We start from the raw sequence: 23,798 nt of genomic DNA, 5'->3' as shown, positions 1-23,798 counted from the left end.
TCCTTCCCATTCTGCAGTGCCTCCCCCTATCCCCCTGCTCGCCGCGATGATCTCCACTGACCCCACATGGCCCGCTTTCCCGATCGTCTCCTTCATTGGTTTCGTAATTGTCCTCATCCCCATGCCGTGGCACCTTCAAGCCTGGAACTCCGGAACTTGTTATTATATGGCATGGACCGCCCTGGGATGCCTCAATGCGTTCGTCAACTCCATCGTCTGGGCCGACAACGCAATCAACGTAGCACCTATATGGTGTGACATTTGTGAGTTCGATCCCCGACCTCTTACTTTCTGTCCGATTAAAGATGGTATCAGCTACACGGATCACCATTGGGCAGTCTGTTGGCATTCCGTTGGCGTCTCTGTGCATCACTCGACGACTTTACAACATTTCGCGGGTTTCAAACGTGCTCACGACGCGCGCCGAGGTACGAGCCATCATTATTCCGCTCTTGCAGACGGTGACAATGGTCCTCCTGCTGCACAGAAATGGCGCGTCATCATTGTGGACACCATTCTTTGTGTTCTGCTGCCTATGATTTGCATGGTATTTGGTGAGTTATGCTCCTCCCTGTCGGTTTCACCTACCCATGCGAATCTTCACAGCATACATCGTTCAAGGCCATCGCTTTAACGTCTTCGAGAACCTGGGCTGCTACCCTGCGATATACAACACGCTTCCAGCGTATTTCCTCGTGTATATGTGGCCAGTCGTTATCGGGCTAGTGTCGTCAGTATATTGTGGTGCGTGTCCGGTTTTCTCTTTGCTAGACAGGAAGTCTTACCCCGCTGTTCGGTTCTCAGTTCTGTCTCTCATCTCTCTCTTCAAGCGGCACAAACAGTTCCGCGAATTCGTTCAGTCCGGGAGCGCCCTCACCGTCAACCGATACTATCGCCTGATGGCCCTCGCCTGCATCGAGATCCTATTCACTACCCCACTTGGAATTTATGAGCTCTATTCTAACGGAGCTTCCGGCGCGCTTCAACCGTGGCTCGGATGGGACGACACTCATTTCAACTTCTCCCTCGTTCTTGAAGTACCAGCCATCATCTGGCGCAGCAACAAGTCCCTCCTCATTCCCCTCGAACTCGGCCGTTGGGTGCTCCCTCTCTGCGCCTTCACGTTCTTCGCGTTCTTCGGCTTTGCGGAAGAGGCACGCCGTCATTACAGGATGGTACTTCGGTTCTTCTCGGCGCGGTTCGCAAGCCTCCGTCTTTTCGTCTTCAAAGCGCGCTTCCCTGTCGCTCGTTCGGCGATTACGAAACAGTATGTCTTATATTTCTCCCTCCATTATTATTTTACGCTAATTCTTATTCTCAGTGATCTTCCCGTTCACCGTCTTCCGAGCGAAGATGTTTTACCACCATACGTTGCATACCCGAAGCCGCCTCTTCCCACACACTCGTACGACATCCTCAATAAGCCATCGAAACTGGCATTCACGGATTTTCCTCACGATAAATCTGCCTTTGCTCTCACCCTTTCCAGTACTCCTGGAACACCGCTTTCCCCTTGTAGTTCCTGCACGTTAGTAACGGCTTTCTCGGATCGAGCATCTTTCACCACGCTCCCTTCAGCTCCAAACTCCCCCTATTCTCCTTAGTAATATTTCGCTCCGCATTTATCCTGCGTATTATGACCTGCCCCATAACGGTTTTATGACCCACTGTATCGTTAGCTCGTTTAGATATTTGACTTCACGTATTCGGCTTGCTGCTCTTGCGCTGCTCCATCTCCATCTGCTTCCATGACGAGTGATAGTATGGCGTACAGCATGTGAACCTTGAGACGCTTGTTTGCAGTGAAGGTCATTGATCATCGGCTGTCCCGAGGCTCAAGTCTTAATCCTGCATCATTGCGTCGAGTAAGGTATTCCGATGACTTAGGGTGCGAGGGTCCTACAAATCTTATATCGTGCATGCCGAATGCCTTGGAGCGTTGAAATTCAGACTAGTACCACTGCTTGCAAGCCGTTGACGATTGAAGGTCGCAAGATCGATCGATACGTTTGCTGCCTCCACAGCCATAAACCTCTAGCTACGCTTTCACGATCTGTATCTGTATCACTATCCATATGCCTGTAGCTACACATCTGTGATGCGACGTCCCTTCAACGAGTCCGCGTTCGATGTGTCGACGTTTGATCCACCAAACTTCTCATATTTGTTATGGTAACCGATTCATCTATTGCGCTGACATGTGCCGTAGTATCGTATCAGGCTCTCCACTTATCTCAACTTCTAGTCCTGCTTCGACGCTCTTCCGATGAGAGGTATTTGGTGACCCGCACCCAAGTGCGTTAAGTGCACCGCCGCCGCATGCTGCCCGGCTTCACCGTCGAACGCGCCGTCTTCTGTTAGACGTGTCATCGGTTGATGTTCCAATGCGGTCAACGCGTTTCTTGCGAACGGGTGTTCTAAGGGTACAGGGACATTGAGAACGTAACGAAGGTCCGGATACAGGTAGCGTGAGAAAATACGTAAAGAAATAAGTCATGGAAGAGCATGCAGACTTGAGCAAGCTTGGAAAAAGCGCGAGTACTGGACAATTTAATCTGGGCGGATGCGCGGTCTGTCGAAGTAACGACGGTATGTGGGGGCGTCGCAACAGGGATCGTGGATGAAGGGGGTTGGCTGCTCGTACAACGGTACGGGGAGAAGGATCGAAAGGCGGAGTGGAAGACAGAAGAACAAATGTTTTTCCTTCTCGTCGAGCTGGTGGAGCCAAGGTGCAGAAAGCGTGGGAGACCATGGCGAAGGATGTAACGTCCCTGGTATGCTACAGATGTATGAATCGGGATCGTGTGACGCGTAACTGGGGAGATGGAAAAGGACGGGGCTGCGAAGAAGTGAGTAGGTTGCCAAACACCATACGCGAAAGACACGCACCTCATTAGGACGAAGGGGAGAGGATCTTTCGCCGGCTGCTTGTGGATTCGGGAAACTTTATCGGGAAAGAACCCGACCCAGTAGACGGCAAACTCGCTCAGAGGTATGCCCTCGCAGGAACGATCCATCAAAGGAAATATATTTTGCGAAGCATGTCTGGAGGAGCGAGGACGATGGAGAATTTGCTCACGTGAAGCCAATCCCAATGCAGATGCCAGATAACGCGCGAAGGTTGCGTCACTTGAAAAGTGGTAGAAGGCGAGACCTGCGAGATTCAACAGGCGTTGGGTGTGTCTAAGGACGATATTGCCAAAAAATGGAGAAAGAGGAATGGTCCATATCAAGGAGACATTGGGAATGGAAACATAAGAGTCATCGGAAGCGTTCGACGATATCAAAGGCGGCCGATAACCCTGCACCATGTAGTCTACGTCACCAAAGCTTAATGAGTAACAAGGGTTCCTCAGCACAGGCCGAATGTGTACGCAGTGGCATTTATGAAACACGAAACCCCACGCACATGGCAACGTCCCCAGCCCGCGTTCACGATCTCCGTGGGCATCGCTCAGTGCTCACGTTCCGATTTGCGGCATTGCCTTCTAGTCGCAAGGCAAGACAAAAGCATGCCGCAGGAATCGTCATGTTCACGCAGATCATCGACTTCGAGTCTGAAATTCAAAGTGGAGCGCGAATGGGGGAGGAGGTGGACATGTTCGAGGACTCAGAAAACTCACAGATTCGCACTATATGTTCAGCTTGTCGGTGACGTTGCCTCCACGTGCAAGATTGGGCCGGGCGATGAGAGAGCGTGCACAATGCGAGCACGTCATACAGAAAGACCGGACTGGAGGAGCGCAGAGCGAAGCTGAGCATGTACCAGCAGCTGCAGGTCGCGTGTTGATGGGAGTGCACATCAGGCCCTGGCAGTGGGCAGTGGGTGGAATCACGTGTCAGTGAAGGGTGTCCAAATAAATGCACACATTGTCGCCCTAGCGCCGGGGCGGCCACACGCTACGCCGAGTAAATACTTACCATAGGTCCGTCTCATTGTCCAACAATGTGGCCCCACGGTCCTGGGCACCCGATTGTTCCTCATGTCTGGCTCGTCAATACGCCACCCCTTTTCGTCTGCCGGAGATATATGAGGCAAGGTCTGGATCTCGCGCACCCTCCACTGCCCTTCCACACGCACTCCTTCACCCCCACTGAGGCACCTGCATCCTCTCATTCCCCGGAACCCAACCCCACATCCTACCCACGTCTACTTTCCCATGGACGATTTCTCACTCTGCATCTCACCCGTTGTCGGTGATCTCTCCGATCACGGTGAAGGCGCGACCTCCTGTGGCAGCTTCGATTGTCCGGTCGACTCCGAGCAATACAACTCCGGCCAAACGTCGTACTACTGCGTCATCGCCTGAGCCTCCCAGTATGTCCAAAAATGCTTCAACGATCCGGTCCCGGCTGACCAGTCTTCCAGATACTCTCGACTCTCCTCCTGACTGAACGGTCTATACATGCTACGCTACTTCGGTTCGGCTCCCCATGGTATGCATGATGCTCACATCCACCTCGACCCAAGCTGACGTTGGTCCCCCACTCCAGTGGTCCATGTATAGTTATTCGTATCTAATGCTGCGGACGGTTGGGCTCGTTCTGCTTTTTTCACGGTCGTTTCGCTCCATTAGTGTATCGTGTATAGACTGTATAAGATGTCCGTTCTCTCGGTCTACAAGTAATTGAAGCGAATTTTTGTACGTTATCTTTCGTGCGAGACCGTTGGACGACAAGTTCGTCGCACACCGTAAAATTAGTGCATTACCCTGTGCTTGTGGAGTGACCTGAACGACACGCGCTTGACTTCGTACACTGCCGTGTACTGTAGCCTCCCAATCAGGAATGCTGAGGATCGAGGTAACCTCTGTATCGTGCCGTTGCAAAATGCGTTCTGAAAAGTTTTACAAACGCTACAGAAGAATATACTATATTGAACGGGTACGAACTTGAGACCACAAGTGGCGCACCTCGACGTGCGAAGGACACAAGGACTGCGCGCAGCACGGGAACTACGAATACGGGGAGTGTACGCCACGGCGTCCCAAAAGAGTAGGAGCGATGGATGAGATCGAAAATAAAGCGGCGAGTTGAAACGCTACGTGGACTCCATCTATTACTCCGCGCCGTAGTCGTCTGCGCGCTCACGCCGGCCTCGCTGCCCTTCACGCACTGAAGCCCGTGGGGTCGCGTGAGAGCATGGAGTCTCAACGCAACCTCCCTACTCCCGTCACCTGCGACGCGATGAAGCGCGGCCGGACACTAGTGAGGACACCAGGTGGACACTCGCGAGGTTTCGACTGATGATGGACTCGCGTTGATGGAGATAGCTTCGGATATTCCAGTTACTGAGGCACCAGTTCTGCGCAGCGCAGGACAAAAGGTGGCCGTCAGTGCGTGTGGTCCGCATTGTGCTCAAGTTGGAGCCTCGGCCTGGCGGCCCGGCCCGCTCGGGATTCCCACGGGTACGTTTTCTCTTTGTCTGAGCCAGTATAAGTGAAGGCTACGACGTTCATATTCTGCAGCCATCTTTGCCCCACAATATCTGCTCGTGCATTGCCGTTTCGCCCCGCGATACCCGCACCACCTCTCAACACCACTCTCATTGCCGTCTTCGCTGTGTCACCCTACGCCATGGACACCTTCTACACCACAGTCAGCATGGACTCTCCGGAGTCCCTCGAGATCCCTCACGCCGTCGATGCCTCTCCCTTTTCAACCGGCTTGACCATTTCGTCCGCGCAACACGTCAAGCTTTGCGTCGAGAAGATGTCATCGTCTGCGCCTGTCAATAGCGACAGCCAGACCAACGACTACCAAGCCTACTGCGTTATTGCTTAGTCTATACGACAGGTATGCAGCGAGCTACGCTCACCTGTTTTGTGCCGTGGACTGAAAAAGTACCGTCTTCCGTGCAGATGGGCGCACTTCGCGCCACGATGACCCCAGCGCCTCTCGGTCCTACAGCACACGGGTCGTTCCGACTCGTTATTCGTTCCTCTCCATCGCGACCACGTGTCGCTGACCACTCTCCTTTTTCGTCCTCCCGTCCCGTTTTCCTACCATCCCCCCATCTGCCTGCGGTCGTTATCGTGGCTCGCCTCATTCGTGTCATGGTATCATTATCACTGAGTTATTGTAGCTATTACTATTAGCGTCTAGAGGCGTTCGCATCTGTACGTCGTTGTCATCTGTACGTGTTATGTACTTGTGTCGCGGTCTCCGTTATGTATTCCTCGCGTTCTGCGAGCTGGATCGTTCACGAGCTGCGTGTGGCATTGCTTTTTTGAACTCGACGACGCGGACCTGACAGTGGTCGAATTTTGCTGCGCGGACGATGATCACTCGCCGAGTCCCATTGTCTAGACCGCACCATCTTGTGGTCAAAAGGGACAAGTCACACGAGTGCATACATCCACAAGCTAATCTCTCACTAACTTCGCTCGCGAGTATGTCGAAGTGAACCACGAGCAGGCTGCTGTGAGCCAACGGCACAACAGGATGGAAGAGATTGAAGCTCGCACCGACGGTTCGTCAACTGGCGGAAGTCGCGCATGTGAAGATGTCTCAATAGAGATGACATTACGGATGAGAAGGCAAGCTACGACGGTACAGAGACCCCGAGCTCGATAGACGCGTTGAGCTGATATGCTACAGTAAACAAGTACGAAGAGACCACAAGTGGCGCACGTCGACGTGCGAATAAGGATACAAAGCGTGCGCGCGGCGCCGGCGGGGGCACGACAAATAGGACGAGTGTAAGCTACGGTGTCCTAGAGGGGCAAGTACGATGTAGGGGGATGAGGGAGAACGAGAAAGCGTCGAGAGGCGTCAAGAGCGTGGAGAGGCATCGGAAACGTGTAGATGTGGGCGAGGGCCACAGTGCGCGCGCGCGTCCTAGAACGTGCGCGACTCGGTGTGGACCATGATCGTGATGGAGCTCGCCGAGCCTTTTCGATGGGGCACGCTCTCGCGCGACTCCGTCGAACGGCAGTGCGCGACGGGCGGCGAGAACGGGCGATGGTATGACGGCGGCGAGAGCGCGCGGAAGGGTACCGGCGACGGCGGCGTGGGTAGTGGTGGATGGGCGGCGTCGGAGACGAAGATGCGCGCGGTCGACTCCGCGTACTGCGAGTCGGTGTCGTGGGCGGGGTCGTAGGGCTCGTACTGCGTCTCGAACGGCCCGGGGGAGAGCTCGATGTCGGTGGAGTCGTCGAACATGCTGTTCGTGGGCGAGACGATGTGCTGGAGGATGAGCTGGGGCGGGTTGGTGCCCTTCTCGATGTCGGAGTTCGCAAAGGAAGTACAGGAGTCGGTCGTCTTCGACCGTGGCGCGTACGGGGGTAGGGACTCGCCGCGAGAGGGAGATTCGGGCATGCGGAACGTTTTCTGGAATCTGAACGGGCGAAGTCAGCAGGAGCATTTCGTCCCGAGTAGACACAAGACGTACCCAGCAGCCTTTCCGGTCTTCTGCGCCTTGGGTTGGATGCCGAAGACCTTAGCGACGCGCCAGAACGCAGTGCTATAGCAACGGCGGGCCTCCTCGGCGAAGCCAAAGAGCATGAAGAACATGATGGCTGAGCAAGGGTAGATCCAGCGGCCCATTTCGATAGCGATGTGTGATGCGAGCTTGGCGTGCCACACGAAGGTGGGGAAGAGCTCGACGAAGGAGAAGTTGTAGTGGGTGTTCTCCCACGAGATCCACGGCTGGATTTGAAGGCCAGCCGTGTTGATGTAGATGCTGAACCCGGAGAGTGGGGCGACGAGGGCCATCTCGGTGCAGCAGAGCATGATGAGCCGCAGGTAGCGACTGACAGTGAGGGAGGAGTTGGACGCGACGACTTGGTTGAAGCGGATACGATGGATGTAGAAGGTGCGGAGAGTGAGAGCTGCAGAGCGCAACGCATGAGGTCCCCGCCAAGCCCCAGATCGCATTCGAGCTTACCTGCATAAACGAAGGTGATGCATCCCAGCAACACAGGCCACATGAAGACCAAAGGATATGCCGGGACAGTGTTGTAAATGTCGGGTGTGCAGCCAATGTTCTCAATGATGTTGTAACGATGGCCTTGCACGATGTAGTCTGAAGAGACGACGTGAGCATCCGCTTGTCTACAGCTTCATTCACCTCGACTTACGGAGGCACATGACAATAATGGGGATGCCAATGGCGATAGCGATGTCAACGTAGACGGCTTTAAGTTTCTGAAGGGAAACAAAGGGAAGTTAGCATGGTGGACATCAAGGCTATGCCGATTCGCTCACCTCCTTGCGAGTGACCGAGACGGAGCTCACGGAGGTGATCTTGTACAAACGACGGACGATGCAGAGAGATGACGCAGGGATTCCAACGCCCGCACCGATCAAGAACTTGGTGGCTGAAGCACGCGACTTTAGGACGCGATCTTGCGCACGAGTAAAAGAGATACTCACAGATATCACACCAGACGGGGGCCACGTCCTTCAAGGAGCCGTACCACACGACCGAGTCCACAAACTCGACGAGTGACGCGAGGCCAGCCCAGAGCATGTATATGCACGTGCCGGCGTTCCAGGCTTGGAGGTGCCATGAGAGGGGGATGAGTGCGAGGACGAAGCCGAGGAAGGAGAAGACGGGAAAGAGCGGGTAGGTCGGGTCAGGTTGCGGGGCAAACAGGATGAGCGGCATGACGGAGTAGTACCAGCAGGGGAGCCAACGGCAGGTTGAGCGCGAACACAGGCATGGCCGACATCGTATATGAGAGAGCTTTTCGCTTGCAGACAATGGTGTTCGATGCGCAACCGGAGCACAATGGCTCTTTGCCCGACATTGACAAGCGCCAAGTGACGCGCCCGGGAGTGACTGCCTCACAATACGCGTTACTCCTATTGTTCCCCAGAGTCACGCTTGTAAGCGCCTCTGGTATAGGCGCTCGTAATTCTCGACCCCCCAAGCGTCTACCACGACAAGCCATCTCACGAAGAGTCTTCTTGAATGATACCGCGAGGGTAAAACTTAAATAGCCGGGTCTAGGGACAAAGCAGCCTTCCTGTAGGTGGGCAAGCGTAGGTAAGCATTTACTCAGCAGGATCTACTGAACCCGTTAGCATCAACACGTGTTGTCCAGCTGCAGTCCGCGTCGTCGTCGGTCGACATGAGTATGGCGCAAAGTGCTCATACTTACGTTCCCCTTTTTTATTATTAATGTACAATGTGACCTGTCCAGGGCACAGATGGCGCAACCGCGAGGCGACGGTCTCCGGCAGCAGCGGAGATGGAGCAGTGATAAGTATGGCGCAGTCGGCTACCAAGCTGCCGACGTTAAGCTTGCGAGAATCAAGTCTCGCGAGCGAGCTCCTCAATCTGATGCCTCGCCGGCCTCAAGCCATGCCGTTTGACATCAACATTTCCGACTTACGCGTTGGCAAATGACGAGCTCAGCATTTGCGAAAGTGCGACGAATTGAATCCCAAATGCGTCCTGCACGGACGACCTCACTTCCGGGCCCTCTGCGAAGTGGAGAAAGGCCCTGGAACATAATTAATGGATTCGCCAAAGTCATCTCTACCGTAATCGTACAACCTGTGACAGAGTTCTACCGAACTATCCACCGCTAAGTATCGGCGTCGAGGCGACCATTTGGGCTATTGCTACAATACAGTACATCGAGACTGATCGCGAATAGACATTGAGAGGCATGATTCTGGGCGATGGGGAGTGGTTCTAAGGGAACGAGGGAATCGCGTGAGGAATGAGGGGCAAGGAGTGACGGCGCTGCCGGCGTGATGAGAACGAGAAACGGCCTGGCGCGAATAAGCTAGATGGGCATGGCGGCTAGCCGACGCATTCGGACCCGTAGTGGCCCGTCGGCGACGGGTGGTAGAGATGTCGCGGTGGATCGGGGGGTAGTAATGCGCGCGAGCCTATAAGCAGAGGGGGCGTGAGCGGCAGAGCATCAGGAATAGTCGCAGACGATGCGTACGCGACAAAATGACAAGTCAAGCAATAGTGCACCACGAGTGCGAGTAGCTGTTGTTGACGACCTCGTGGTCGACCGGAACGGCCGACTCCGCGGTGTCGGAGGATCGAGAGGGCAGCGGCTCCGCGAACCCAAACTGGGGCTCGGAGTCGGCGAGGTTGGTGAAAGTGGTGAATGCGTCCATGGAGGCGAAGCGATAATTTAGGCCCGGGATGGAGATGAGCGAGAGTTCACGGGTAGTTGAGGGGTGCGAGAGTAATGCCGGAGAGTGGGTTCCGAGGCATTATAAGGCGGCGGAGAACAATGGACCTGGGAGCGAGACGAGATCGTGCTTGGTCGGCGCAGCGATCTCCGGGGCCACTTTCAGGGCCCCGAGGCTGGGCACCGCTCGGAGTTCCTCGTGGACAGATCCAGAATAGGGTTGCCAAGTGCCGCACACGCAGGGCCACGCAGGCTGTAGGCCTGATTCACCTGAGGCAAGAAGAGATCTGCTGAGAGGGACAAAAGGAAAGCGCTGCCGTCCGAGCGATGAGACTGTGTAAGGAAATTACCAAGGGTCTAGGCCTGGAGGCTCGAGCTATTCTCATGCACCTTCTCGTTGCTTTGTGGTTCTGTTTAGGGGCCGACGGGCCTTGAAGTGATGTGCTGTCGCCACACCACAACGACGACTGGAGACCGTGGTGTACAAATATTTGGTTTCCGATAAGCGCCGGAGCTTGCGGTCTCTTGCAATTGTTCCCTGTCGAGGTTTGTGGACGCAAAGTAATCGATGCGACACATATCGGAAACAGACGGTTCGGGCTTGATGCAGTGGTGGTCCCAAAGCGCAGCTCGCCTGTGCAACAAGGCCCATGCCACGAGCGAGGGCGGAGTGCCAGGTCTCGCATACCCGCAGCGCTAGCATTTGTTCCTGCCGGCGCCATCGGAGCCTCGGTTCTCTTCAAGCGGAAGTTGGCCGCTATAAAGTGAGACCTCTGTGGTCGTCTGGCCTCCTCTGTGCCCTCCTCTGCTTTCCCCCGAACAGCTGAAACCTGGTGAGTGTACGTTTGGCCGCCCCGGTTCTGTAACATTCCACATTGGGCAACCAATAGAGCCAACTCGCACGATGACGGACGGCCCTATTCTTCCCCCTGCTGAGCGTTTGTCTTGTACAAATATTTGGACGCAGGAGACGCCGTCCTGCGTCTGCGAGGGAGCGGTCGTCAGGGAGCCAGTCGACTAGCCAGCGCGGGAGGGACAATGGGTTCCTCGTCCTCTCAAATACTGCTGTGGGCCCGCGGACGACGCGCAGTCTCTCACCGTAGAACTCTTCCCTTCGCGCTTCTCGACGTTCTCCGCGAACCGTCGCTCACCGTTGTCGCCTCCCCAGCACACTCTGCACCTTCATCCCGCACATCATCAGCGAACGCCTCCAGCCATGGACAGCTTCGAAGACATCTTCACCTCCACAACCCTCTCCCCCTCCACCTTTGAGGACGATGCGCCTCATCAGGACAAGCTCGGTATCGACATCCCTGTGAACGAGGACGACCCCTCGCGTGCAGGAGTGTACTGTATCATCGCATAAACACTGGGTGAGTAGCTCTTTGATTGGCCGAGGCATATGGCTTACCAAAGGCACGTCTAGGCATCGCCTAACTTATGTGAATATGTATTCACCTGCGGACACTCGGCCAATGGACCCTGATCATAGAAGTAAGCCATCGGTCTTGCTGCTATTGTCAGAATACTGACCTGCCGAGTGGCGTCTCTTCAGTGTCGCTCACCCCAATGTACCACCTCACTTCGTTCCTCAACTGTTCAAATTGGTTTCTAGCCCGGTATAAGTTTCCGCCATCGAGCCACGACCATATCGCTTGTCGTGAGTTCTCATATGTTCTGCCTGTTGGATCAGCACTGACCACCCGCACATAGACATTACCTGTATCGATATATCTATGCACCTCCCGTTTTTATTCCGTTGTATCTGTAGTCACCGTCCCGCGCTCCCCATCGTTGACACTAGCAGCTTTGTCGAATACCTGTACCACGGGTCTACCCTTCTCGTCGCCCTGCCTTGACGGCTGCGATCACCTTCACGTCCACACTCGTTAGTCTTGCCGATAACACTCGCACTCTTTACTTATTCATGCACGCACTACGTTATACTACATCCCACACTCCTTCTCTTGTATCATCAGGCCTCTGCAGCGCATGGGATATACCGTCGCTACGCAGTTGAAGCGCCACGAGTACCAGTTATTGTCCTTCACCCACAACATCACCCCCGTGCGATGGATGCCACAACGTAGAAGGTGGTCAGTCGCTTGCAAGCGCGGGAATGGCACAGACGTGCTCGTCGTCATCAAGACACGCCTCTTGAGATCGATATGTACTAGAACGACGTGAGGTGTACGTTCTGGGAGCGAGAAAGCAAAAAACTCTGGTCCGAGTTCGCAGAAATTTCGGTGCTTTGCGAGATTGCCTGCTGTATGTAGAGTACACTCATCGAAGACTACGGCTACACAGAAATAGTGGACGTTTGGACTTTTGAGCTGTGTGATGCGCGTTAGGCCGTGGTAAGGAGTGTTGAAGGGACAATAAGTAGCTTACTTGCCTGTTTATAAAGATCTTGAATCGGTTAAGAGTAGAGGGGAAGAGGGTACTCTTTGAAGCGCAACGATCACGCGAGCAGACCAGAGGATCTAGAGGAAAGCGACTTACCAAGTTTTCACCACGACTAATCACCCAATAAGGTCGTCCAAGAAGTCTTGCATCTCTTCCTTTTCGCTCTTCTTGGGCTCGGGATGATCTGACGGAAGCGGTGGTGCTTCCGCGAGACCTCGCTCTGCCATGATGCTTCATACCCCAATCCGAAGGCTCAGCTCGCACAGAGATGACGCACCTGGTTTCGCCCGGCCTGATAATACCGCACCCCGGGTCGGAGGACGCGCGCGCTGCCTCGCGGTTTGTGCTTTGAAACGCGCTTTGAGATCTATGTATCGTGCTTGAGCAACACTAGTCTGAGAGGATGGAAACCGACGACGCACCTCGAGCCGCCTCTGCCGCCGCCTTCTCCTGACTCATCTCCTCAAGTTCCGCATCCCATTCTATCTGCTGCACGCGACCTTTCTTGGTGCCAGAGGCAGGCTTTCCTATGCCGAGGATTCGCGCCGCGTTTTCGTCTATGTCGTCCTCGTCTTCTTCTGGACGAGGTTCTACAGTCGGCGCGGAATCCGAGAGTTTCTGTCGTTCAAGGAGCGCAGACAGGTCGACTTCGGGCTCGACGATGGCTTCACCTGCAAGACAATGTGTCAGGACGGCAATCTATCTGGGCGCGCAAGATCTACTCGCCGTCAGAGTCTAGCTCGGGCTCGGGTTCAGCATAGCGGTCCACGTTAGTGCCAAGCTGCCGCCGTCCATACTTTTGTGCCATCTCCCGCGCCGTCTCCTGTTGCTCTTCCTCATTTAGCTCGACCTCCTCCTCGCCTTCGAGGACGAGGCGCTTCTGAAACTCTGCAGGCCGCCCGCGTCCTCGTCCACGACCCCGCGCACGCAGGTACTTGCCGAGTCCACCGCGCGACTTGCCTCGACCGCGCCCGCGCCCACGTCCCGGCGCGCCAGATTCCGGTGGAGCGCTTGCTGAATCGGCCATGTTTCTCGGCGTTGCCAGAAACAGGTGTATGAATATGGAGGGATGTCGGAAAGGGGAGCGGATGCTGGTCGGAGCGAAGGGGCTTTCGCGCTCGCCACTGGAGAGGGTGCGCGGGCCGGGCGAAGGACCGAGATTAGGGTTATCAGCCACGACGGCCTCTTGAGGGCCAACTTCGCAACCACCGTCTGTGCCGACGTCCAGCACCCCTCCAACGACGACGACGGCCCCCCGGTCGTGCCTGCGCCAGCCATGATGCAAACCGCCGCCTTCTACCAGCACCCCCCCCAGGCCCGCAGCCCGTCGCCGCGAAGCCCACCGGGGCGGCGCAGCTCGGCGCGGACGCGACTCGCGCGTCCGTCGCCCACCTGCTCGCCGGAGCATTCGCGACGCCGTGCTCGACGGCGGCGCACACCTTCGTGCAAATCGTTCCGCCGCTGTCCCGCTTCCAGCTTGCGCTCGACGTACTTATGCCAATGCTCGACGCCCCCGCCGAGGTGAGTGTCTCGCCCCCTTCCCCTTCCCCCACCCCCGCTCCTGTGTCCCTGCCCCGCATCGGACGCTAATCTCCAATGACTACCTGCTGACCACCCGTCAAACCTTGCAGCTGACGCAACGTATATTGGTGTCCTACATCCTCTTCTCACTCTATGCCCCGCACCCAATTGCGATTAATCCGTTCAAGTCCGTACTCTATGCAACGTTTATCAAGGAGCGCGACGCCGCTGTGCGGGTCGCCGAGGCCGGGGGAGTTCACGAGAACGAGCAGTTTGTGTGGGTGCTCTGGAAGATCCTCAAGGGTGATGGGAAGGACGTGAGTGTTCCGCCTCTGATCTGTGATTGGCATTAAGCCTGCGCCCACCAGATCGGCCCGTTCTCACCAAACACGTTGGCGAAGTCGCCCCTGCCGCCCAAGCTGCGGGCGAGCAATCTCGCCCTCGAAGAAGAGGCTCCCCTCTGGTCGCTGGAGAATGGGTTGCGGAACGGGTCCAATGGGTCATCCGAGGCCGCCGTGTCCGCCGAACGCGACCATGAGAACGAGGCATATTCGCGGGCAGCGTCGCTGCTTCTCGCCGCACGCGAACGCGTGCTCTCGCTCTCCGAGTACCGCGTAAGTCCCGTACACTCTCTGTGATTCTCCCCCATTCAAGCCACGCACCCCTAGGCCCTGCTGCCCATGATCCCGAAGATCACATCGCCGTCGTTCGTCACGTCGAGCGATCTGCCGTCCATTCTGGCCATCAACCCCACCCTCGGTCACCCGCTCGTTATCACCCTGCTCACCATGGACTCTGACGTCGGCTCGGAACCTTATCTGGACGTCCTTAGGACGCTCCCGCCGACGCTGCCTTCGTTCGACCTCGTCGGCAAGCTCTTGCGCGACACGATGACTATCAACGACCATTCTACCGGCGGACGGACGACCATCGCGGACGTCGTGCGGACAGAAGTGCTCGGCTGGTTCATCAACTCTTGCGTCTCTTGGTTGGATCGTGCGGAGCAGGACGAGCGGGAGGGCAACATCAGCGACGACCGGTTCACGAAAGGTGTCCAGAACGTGCGTTCCTCCTTTTTTTCGCGCCCCTCTCTTTGCTGAAACTACCCCCTCTTTCCGTCCATCCCCTTTCCTGGACGTGCACCCTTTCTTCTGCCGCACCTCCAGCTCTGCCGCTTCTTCAACTCGCTCATCAAGCTCAACATCGTCGACCCCGCCTCGGACGCGACTCGGCCGAGATGGCGCATTTCACGCTCCGCAACTCGAGCTCGAGGAGGCGAACACGCTCTATCGTGTTCTCGCTATGCACAAGTTCTGACGAAGAAGTCCAAGCCCGGTTTTATGTCCGTCCATTCGTTCTTGAATCCACCCGGACCTTGTGCTCGCGGATACCTTCGCTCCTCGCCTCGTCTTGCCTCGCCGTGCCCACCCAACTTTAAGCTTCAGCCGTCCACTGAATGTAACGTCTTCCCATGTATATGTGCGCGCTCGCTCGCGCCAGCCTGTATCACCTGCCCCCCCCGCGAAGACCTCCCCTGTAGATGTGTAGATGTTGTATGTACGACTCCCCCCGAAGCTGATCACCCGCCTCGCCGCTCGCGCTTACATATGATGCGTTCGTTCTCCCTCGCCTCCGCCCCGTCGTCCCCCGTGTTTTGCGTTCTTGCCTTGCCCCTTGTTGTGTACCCGGTCCCCTCCTCGTCGTCTTTGGACTCGCGCACTATATCCTCGTGACTGACCCAAGTAGCGTTATTAACAACTTATTGATACCTGTATTTTCCTTGTACCACCTCGGCTGCCTTCTCGACTGCGATTGTGCAGCAGAAGTTTCTTCGTTCACGGCTGTCTCTCAATGCGCAGCAACGCAACATTCACACCACTACGGGCACTAAAGTTTCCGTGGACGTGGTGGCGTATCATGAGTATGAGGTATAACGTCACACGAGGCGTACGGCGGCGTTCCATTGGCACGTTTATCATACACTGTACAGAACCTTCCATAATGTGCAACACCGTTGTACCCAGAATGCGCTGACATCCGACCCACAGGAGTGAAAGCAATTGCATCAACCATTCGTAACCGTGAACGATGTGTACCAAGACTCACCGACTACAGTGCAATCCTCCATCAAAGCACCTGTCCGTCCCGGATCATGTAGGTCTTCCACTCCAGGTTGCGGTATCGATCACGGAACGCAACGGCGGATATCTGACGGACAAGAGGGCCGAGGGTCCGTGCGAGGATCTCGACCTGTGGCAGCAGGACCTCCTCCTCAAAGACCTCACCAGCTCATCGTCATCCGGATCCCAGAGCTCCGTCGGAGACCGCGCGTACTGGAAAAAGTCGAAGTACACCCTCAGGTGGCGGAGGCTCGACATCGGCGCAAGTGCGGCGGCGATGCGCGCCTGCACGCACCGGCAGTGAAAGAACGCCGACCACTGGGAGTCAGCGCGGGCCGCGGGACGGGTGGAGGCGGCGCGCACGTACCGTCGGGATGCTCTGCAGCGGCGTGCGCCGGACGGGGAAGTCGCCCTCGTCGTACGGCTCGTCGTACCTCAGCAGCGTGAGGCGCTCCAGGCGCGGGAACGCCCCGCCGGCGACGAAGCGCAGCATCGCGTCCTCGGACGTGCTGTCCGCCCTGTACTCGATCTCCAGGCGCTCGATGTCCGCAGCGGCGCAACGTCGGAGGATGGCGAGCATCGCGCCGGAGCTGTGGTAGAGCGAGGGGACGAGCCCCTCGTGCAGCCACGCGAACTTCCAGTGGCGGAGGGACAGCGCGCGGAGCGTGGGCGGGAGGTGCTCGTACACCTCGTCCTGGGCGTTCGGGCAGGCTATGACGAGCCTCTCGAGCCTCGGCCAAGGGAAGGGGCCGGAGCACCCGGAGGCCAGAGGGGGGCTCGCTCGGTGGCGCGCCCTGGCCAGGAGTTCCATCCGCGGTAGCAGTCGCTGGGCGTTCCTATGCCGTGTGGGGGAAGGGATTTGAGCGCAAGTTTGCGGAGGCGGGGCATGTTGGGGAGGAGCGTCACCGCGTGAGGAAGATCGCCGGTGGGGGGATCTGCGTTTATGATGAGCGTAGTGAGATGCGGCCAATCGAGGTCCCGGAGGGCATCCACGGGCGTCGACGCGCCTAGGAGGTGTAGCGTCTCTAGCGTCCCATGAAGCTTGGACAAGATGGACGAGAGAGATTTTGCCTCTGAAGAGTGCATTTAGAGATGAGAAAAGGGATAAACCTTACGATACTTGAAACCAGATAGGGCGCAATAGGTGGCACGTCGACCTTGTGTTCGGCTTCGGTGAGCATAGGACTGAAATGCAACCGTTCGAGGGTGAAGTGACGGAGACTGGGGACGGCTAGGATGCGAAGGAGTATATCGTATGATAGGCCGTGGCAGTTTTCTGCCTCTGAATTGAGCGTTATGGAAGAGAGATTTATGAAGGAAGACAAGAAGTCTTGGAAAGAATCGTGCAGACAGAGGGAGTCGCAGAGACTTGGCTTCTGGCGAGATTCCGGAGACAATGTGTGACATTGTCGCAAAACTTCGGGGCATTGGTCCACAACACTAAGATGTCTAAACCATACCGACGAGTTGAGAAGGTGGTGGCGCAGCAGCGGATGACGGCGGGCGTACCTGACGTGGATGAACAACGCGGGTTTCTCCTGTCGATATCGCTGGAATACGCGTGCGCTGGGCCACCAAGGTGGATTTGACCATAGGTTCATGCGGTAAGATCGGTATAGAACAGGCAGTGCCAGCTCTCTCAAGCGTTTGCATGTCGCACCGAGATTATACGCCGCCTGGCTTCCCACCAGCAGCTCCAGAACGAGAATTATCACGTCATCATTTAAGCAGTCGAGAGTTCCGCCCAAACTATCACTATCCGGATACATCAGACACATGTCCAAACAATAACCATTGCTACTCACATACGGAGTTGCTTCTCAAGCATCTGAGTTCGAGCAGCGCAGGAGGAGGGGAGTAAGAGGACCGCTTTTCTAAGGGGGGCTCCGCAGCTGATCTCGCGTGGATTAGACGCCCCAACGCTCCGTTGCCCACTCTCTGCGTCTGCACCTGTTCGTTCGATGCGCCAGATATAGAGCATGGACATCAGCAGAAGTTGTCCTGAACCGCCATGTCTTCCCATGCTACAACCTCCAACGAATACTGAACAGCCGTCACTAGCTGACAACTCGCTTCATATGTAGATGCAGTGGGACGTTGACCCAAAACGCCTACACACGCGCGACGAACCCTCCTGAAGAACGCGTTCGGATTCGAGTACACCGTGATATTGCCATTTACATGCATGAGCATACCGTGTACATATGGGATGGGATGGGCGGCAAGGAGGAAGGAAGGAAGGAAGAGGGAGGCGGATGCAGGGAGAGCCCCGCGCGCCGCGCGCGCACCTCGCGGAATATGCGCGCTTTAGCTAGTCGTTCGTCGTAGTGTACAATAACAAGGGTAGGTCCGCGCAGGAGGCGGCGGGGGGCGGGGCAGTCAAGAGCACGAGAGACAGAGGTACTAGAGAAGGAGGAGAAGACCACAAAACTAGGTGGGGCCTCGGACACGGCGCGCGGGATAGATAGATGGTTAAGACATGGGCGGACGTAGGCGTGGGCGTGGGCGTAGGCGTAGTGGGTGGGGGTCGGGAGGTGTGGTATGTCGGGGGAGAGTCAACAGAAACAAAGGGAGAGCGTACGCAACGGTCCGTCTGCGTCGCGACACCAGGCCTCAACCGAGGTGACGGAGAGGATGGCTCGACTCATGATGCCTGCTTGTTGCGGAAGCGGAGCAGGGGCGCGAGGCCGGAGAGCGCGCAGGCCTTCTTCAGGAACTCGTGCTGAGGGGTTCGGAATATGTCAGGACACGTCGAGGTCAGACGTCGGATGGAAGCTCACCTCGAGCAGCTCGTCCGCGGTCGCACGGCTCTTGACGTCAACACACAGGCACACACTCAGGAAGCCCTTGAGTTCGCGTGAGAGCGCGTCGGGCTTCTTGAGCGTGGGCGTGCCGTTCGTCGCGATGAGGTACAGCGCCTTCAAAGGCTCCTCATCAAGGTAGGGCGGCTCGTTCTCGATCATCTCGATGGCCATGATACCAAGCGACCAAATGTCGACCTTTGCGCCGTACTCCTTTTGCTTGACGACTTCGGGGGCCATCCAGTACGGAGTGCCCACCATCGTCGCGCGCTTGCTCTTCTGATCGGTGAGCTTGGCGCAGAAACCGAAGTCGGCTGCGGCGCGGCGTGAGGATAGGAACGCGGTGAAGGTGAAGAGGATACGTACTGATCTTGACGTGACCCTGCGCGTCCAAAAGCACGTTGTCGGACTTGATGTCACGGTGAATAATGGACTGGCTGTGCAGGTGACCGAGACCCTTGCACGTCTGAAGTGCGACTGTGAGGAAGAGGCGAACAAATAGTATAGATCAAACGCACCTCCAAGCAGATGCTCGAAATCTGGTCCTCCTCCAGCGTGTTGTTCTCGATGATGTCAGTGAGCGCACCGCCCTCCATGTACTCCATGACGACCCAAAGCTCGTTGTTCTTGACGAGGTACGAGTCGAGGAAGTTGACGATGTTCGGGTGCTGGGACTCCTTCATGACGAGAATCTCGTTCACGATAAGCTCTTTGCGCGGTTGGTTTGACAGGTCCATCTCCTTGATGGCGATTTTCTTGCCCGTTGCGTGCACCTTCGCGACGTAAACATGTCCCGAAGCACTACAAGCGCCGATTCAGCGAGCAAGCAACAACAGAAGCAATAAGACACACACCCCTGGCCAACTTTGCGGATCTTGCTGTACAGCAACTTCGGGTCGTCGGCGCTGACGACACTCCGAAGCTTCTCCATAATCTGCGCCTCGTTCATCGTGCTGATCCGCTTCTCCTTCTCCACCTTCGGCTTCTCCAACGCAGCGGCCGCAGCTGCGACGCTGCCGTTCCGCTCGTCGTCGCCGCTTCCCGTGATAGTGACCGCGGGCTGGTCCTTGGGACCCATCGGCTTCTTCGCAGGTTGAAGAGGCTTGACAGGTGGGGGGCCGACCGTCGCACCTGTGGGACCCGATGCAGGCTGGGAGCCCTGCATAGTCATTGCGGGAGAGGACTTCGCGGGAGCCATGGGTGGCCGTGGTCCGCCGCCTTGGCGGTCCAGCGACTCTTTGCGCTCCGGCTGCATGAGACCTGGCGGCTTGGTCATCCCCTCCGTGGGCGGGCCCTGGGCCTTTGCCCGCAGACGGAGTTCTGCCGACGAGGGAGAGTGGTCGGGGAGGGGGGGCTTGGCCGGTGCCGATGGCGCGGGCCGGTTCGCTGAGAGCAGGGGACGCTGGGGAGCCGGGCGCGACGCCTGCAGCTGGCCGGGGGCGCCCATCGGAGGGATCGGGTTCCGCATGTTCGCATTTGTCTGCGCGGCGGACACGGTGTTGGCATGGTGCAAATGTGAGCCGTTGACGACCTCCGCGGCGCGGGCAAGAGCAGCTTGGGTGCCGTTGACGGCGTCGCCGTTGAGGTGTGCAGGGGCCGAGTCTTGACGTTTGATCGATGGACGGTCGGACGACGTGGAAGTCTTCGGGATCCCAGCCCCGCCGAAACCGGTACCCGCGTTGAATCGTGGTGCGCTCGAGGTGTCGGAGTACGGGGTGAGGGTGGACGATGATGAGTACGAACCCTGGTTGCGCGCGTATCCCATGCTCTCCTCCATCTCCCGCTTCTGGTGATCCGTGTAGAATTCCAGGACATCGAGGACAGCCTGGGGGTCCTTTGCGTAGTCTTCTCGGGTGATGGCGGACTTTGTGAGTAGCTTGCTCCATGCATCGGGAAGACCCTATGAACCCAAGTTAGTAACCCACGCCACGAGGGATACGAAGGACGCACCGTAAAAGCTCCAGAGTTGGGATCAAACCCAACGTGGACCTTGTGCACGAAGTTGGTCGGGTTGCTCACACCCATGAGAGGACTCCGTGAGTAAATGTCGTCTTGCCATCCGTAGAGCTCCTCGTCGCTCTTTAGTGAGAAAAACATGCGCTTCTCCTTGACTTCGAGGAGGAGGCAATAAGGCTTCAAATCTGTCCGCTCGATGTTTGCGATCTCGGACAGCAGGATCTGGCTTTGATATTGGGGCGAAGACTGCAGGAACGTGTCAGCACGTCCCAGTGCCAACGCGAGCGGGGGGGAAGGCGTATATATGCAGGAAAATACCGACCTCGCTCTTGTGTATCGACAACGTCTGCTCTTTCAGGACCAACCACTTGGGCCGCCAGAGCCAGGACACGAGCCCATCCTCCTTGACAAGAACGGTGCCGCAGCGGACGATGTTGGAGGAGTTGACCATGTCAGAGTTGCGGTTGGGGGAGCCGCCAATGCCTGAGTAGGAGGACGCGTAGGAAGAGCCGGAGGGCGACGACGTGCCGACTGAGAAGGAAGAGCCGTAGCCGGAGCTAGCGAGCGCGGCTTGGACGTCGTTGCCACGGCGGATGGGAGCGGCGGGTGCTGGGCGGGAGGGGGTGAGAGACGCGGTGGTGACCTGATACGCCATGGATATGATCTGTCCGCGGGATTGGGGCCAGATGGCGGCGGATCCTGGATCGCAGGGAGGGGCGCTGAGGGCGGCAGGGGGAGCAGGTGTTCAGCCGACGGCAAAAGCTAGCGCGAGCGCCGCCGAGAGCAGCGATATGGCGAGCGGGGCGGTGGCAAGGGATACGAGGGCCGCGCAGGGGATCGTCGGTGTCGTGGGTCGTGTCGTGGGCGTCGTGGATGGCGTCGAGAAAGCCGGTCGGGGACGGTGCTGGCTTTGTTTGAGCCTGTGGCCCAGCAATCGCTCGTTCCCCCTTCCGGATTGGGTGACCAATCCGGGCTCGGATCTGCCCGACGCCCGTTCCAGATTGTCACGGCAACGAGTCCCAGTCCCTTGCCCTCTTCCTCCGTCCTCAACCTGAGATCCACGCGCATTGGCATAAATACACCCGTGCACATCGACGTCCAGCCAGCCTCTTGTCTGCTGCTCCTCCCCGTATGCCCATGGAGACGTACGGACACACGAAACACCATGCAAGACGCCTCTCTGATGGTCAGGGCATTGCATACATTTTCGTCTGTAAAACATCACCGCGCATCTCGCATGCATGCCCTCGTTGACCGGTAAGTAACACTCGATCACTAGGCGAACCTTTGCCGAAGACGACCGGCCACGCGGACGAGCGTTGTTCTCGCCGAAGCCCGTCTATATCTGTATATGCAGTGCTCTGAGGTGCATATGTATACGGGGATCCCGGTTATACTGCGTGCCGTTACGAGCGGATGCCGGACCTCGACGATTCATGGAAGTCAAACACATCGACTGTATTTTACCAAAGTGCTCCCGTTCGCGGCCATATATCTAAGTATCGTAAACAACGACGCCCAACCAGACATCACGAGGGTTCTAACCTCGAGCGACATTTGTGTCGAGGTGTTAATCCAACGAAGACTGCGCAACCTGACAAGACGCATCGAAGATTGCCCAAGGCAATCCGAATTATTTATTCCAATATCCACATCGCATTTATCGAAGGATTTACGCGTTGATACCACCATTCCTCTCTGTTGTACGGACCCATCGTCATGAACGGGAGCAACATGTACCACAGCCGGTCCGTCGTGTCCAGCGTGTGCGGTATCTGCATCTCGCGACGCATCCCAATCCAGTTCCTCCACCCCACATACTCGAGCCACGGCGGGTAGAACCCAGACAGCTCCCAGTCGATGAGGTACACCCGCCCGTCGTCGCCCAGGATCACGTTGCGCATCGCGATGTCGCAGTGGGTGAGCACCAGCGGCGCCGCGCCGGCGAACGGCTCCCGCGGGATGCCAGTGTGGAACTTGGGGAAGCTGGCCACCGACCGCGCGTGGTGCTTCTCGAACCACACCGCGAGCGCCGCGGCGTCCGGGAACGGGGGCACCGACGTGCCCATGACGCCGGCGAAAGCGACGATCTGCGGCGCTACCGGGAGGCTGCCTGGGGCGACGGGGCCCGGAACGAGGGAGCGCGGGTGGCGGATGGCGCGCAGCTGGCGGAGGTAGCTCCGGAGCATGTATGCGACTCGCAGCTTGCTGAAGAAGGAGAGGGTGGGCCACGCCTCGTCGAGGCGGCGTCCGGGGATACGGTCCATGACGAATGGCATGCCCATAATGAACCGGCCGGTGTCGTCCATCACGCGGAGTGTGCGGCGGACGCGTGGGACCGGGATGGTGGTGTGGTGGAAGACGATATCGAGGGTGAGGGGTTCAGGGGTTGGCTCCTCGTCGTCTCTGCAACTGGCGTATTTGCAGACAGTATCGCGCGTGAATGGCCACACGCGAACATGTGAGGGATTCTCTTCTGCCGGCAGAGGGGGTAGATCGGGGTCCTCTTCTTCGCATGTGCTCGAGTATCGTTCAAGAATTTGGTCTTCTGTCCACTGGTCTACGTCTGATGACTACAGTCCTGTGAGATTCTCCACTCCGCGCGAAACCAGATGAAAGCCGACTTACCCCATAGTCTGTACGAGGGCGAACCGATGGTACTAGGCGCGTGATACGGAGAACGTCGTATGACACGTCGGCAACCAAGCCCAGTACTGTGTATGCGAACACGGTGGCGAGGACTTGCACATTCTCAACAATGCCCGACGGAGGGCGGTGAGAAGGAAGAGAGAGAAGAATATCGGGCATGTGCAAGGAGGTGGTAAGCAGTGGCAGTACTCTCGGCGCGATGGTTTTCTGGATGTCGCCCACATAAAAAGTAGCTTTTTTCG

The 23,798-nt window shown here is 57.1% G+C and overlaps 7 protein-coding genes across 7 annotated transcripts; 2 read left to right on the top strand and 5 right to left on the bottom strand.

Moving 5' to 3' along the window:
- Nucleotides 1–46: 46 nt before the first annotated feature.
- On the top strand, nucleotides 47–1,604 carry BXZ73DRAFT_53798 (STE3-domain-containing protein; the record flags this gene model as incomplete). The annotated part of the gene is made up of 6 exons (XM_048021070.1): nucleotides 47–263; nucleotides 316–428; nucleotides 488–554; nucleotides 607–744; nucleotides 805–1,267; nucleotides 1,322–1,604. 6 exons carry the CDS (start codon nucleotides 47–49, stop codon nucleotides 1,602–1,604), a joined length of 1,281 nt encoding a protein of 426 aa, XP_047873284.1.
- A 5,236-nt stretch (nucleotides 1,605–6,840) lies between these two features.
- On the bottom strand, nucleotides 6,841–8,611 carry BXZ73DRAFT_53842 (putative fungal pheromone GPCR, STE3-type; the record flags this gene model as incomplete). The annotated part of the gene is made up of 6 exons (XM_048021076.1): nucleotides 6,841–7,339; nucleotides 7,394–7,832; nucleotides 7,889–8,026; nucleotides 8,082–8,148; nucleotides 8,209–8,321; nucleotides 8,377–8,611. The coding sequence occupies 6 exons, from the start codon at nucleotides 8,609–8,611 to the stop codon at nucleotides 6,841–6,843; spliced, it is 1,491 nt and encodes a 496-aa protein (XP_047873283.1).
- A 4,014-nt stretch (nucleotides 8,612–12,625) lies between these two features.
- Nucleotides 12,626–13,536, bottom strand: BXZ73DRAFT_92492 (uncharacterized protein; the record flags this gene model as incomplete). Its single annotated transcript, XM_048026372.1, has 4 exons — nucleotides 12,626–12,729; nucleotides 12,787–12,876; nucleotides 12,932–13,180; nucleotides 13,236–13,536. The coding sequence occupies 4 exons, from the start codon at nucleotides 13,534–13,536 to the stop codon at nucleotides 12,626–12,628; spliced, it is 744 nt and encodes a 247-aa protein (XP_047873282.1).
- Nucleotides 13,537–13,788: 252 nt separating this feature from the next.
- Nucleotides 13,789–15,347, top strand: BXZ73DRAFT_92491 (uncharacterized protein; the record flags this gene model as incomplete). The annotated part of the gene is made up of 7 exons (XM_048026371.1): nucleotides 13,789–13,888; nucleotides 13,915–14,030; nucleotides 14,141–14,347; nucleotides 14,399–14,644; nucleotides 14,723–15,091; nucleotides 15,197–15,235; nucleotides 15,297–15,347. 7 exons carry the CDS (start codon nucleotides 13,789–13,791, stop codon nucleotides 15,345–15,347), a joined length of 1,128 nt encoding a protein of 375 aa, XP_047873281.1.
- Nucleotides 15,348–16,360: 1,013 nt separating this feature from the next.
- BXZ73DRAFT_2604 (uncharacterized protein) lies at nucleotides 16,361–16,910 on the bottom strand (the record flags this gene model as incomplete). Its single annotated transcript, XM_048017725.1, has 2 exons — nucleotides 16,361–16,435; nucleotides 16,551–16,910. Coding segments are annotated over 2 exons (435 nt in total), but the record flags the coding sequence as incomplete, so codon positions are not given.
- Nucleotides 16,911–18,794: 1,884 nt separating this feature from the next.
- BXZ73DRAFT_81071 (Pkinase-domain-containing protein) lies at nucleotides 18,795–21,562 on the bottom strand (the record flags this gene model as incomplete). Its single annotated transcript, XM_048023418.1, has 7 exons — nucleotides 18,795–18,872; nucleotides 18,931–19,265; nucleotides 19,318–19,417; nucleotides 19,470–19,752; nucleotides 19,806–20,851; nucleotides 20,902–21,153; nucleotides 21,230–21,562. 7 exons carry the CDS (start codon nucleotides 21,560–21,562, stop codon nucleotides 18,795–18,797), a joined length of 2,427 nt encoding a protein of 808 aa, XP_047873279.1.
- Nucleotides 21,563–22,544: 982 nt separating this feature from the next.
- Nucleotides 22,545–23,715, bottom strand: BXZ73DRAFT_105820 (uncharacterized protein; the record flags this gene model as incomplete). Its single annotated transcript, XM_048016400.1, has 2 exons — nucleotides 22,545–23,480; nucleotides 23,536–23,715. 2 exons carry the CDS (start codon nucleotides 23,713–23,715, stop codon nucleotides 22,545–22,547), a joined length of 1,116 nt encoding a protein of 371 aa, XP_047873278.1.
- Between the last annotated feature and the right edge of the window lie 83 nt (nucleotides 23,716–23,798).

This window comes from Epithele typhae (assembly GCF_022376455.1).
Source record: "Epithele typhae strain CBS 203.58 chromosome Unknown BXZ73scaffold_72, whole genome shotgun sequence".
In the NCBI taxonomy this organism is placed as follows: domain Eukaryota; kingdom Fungi; phylum Basidiomycota; class Agaricomycetes; order Polyporales; family Epitheliaceae; genus Epithele; species Epithele typhae.
Note: the sequence above shows the minus strand (reverse complement) of the source record. Positions and strands in the feature narration are given on the sequence as shown.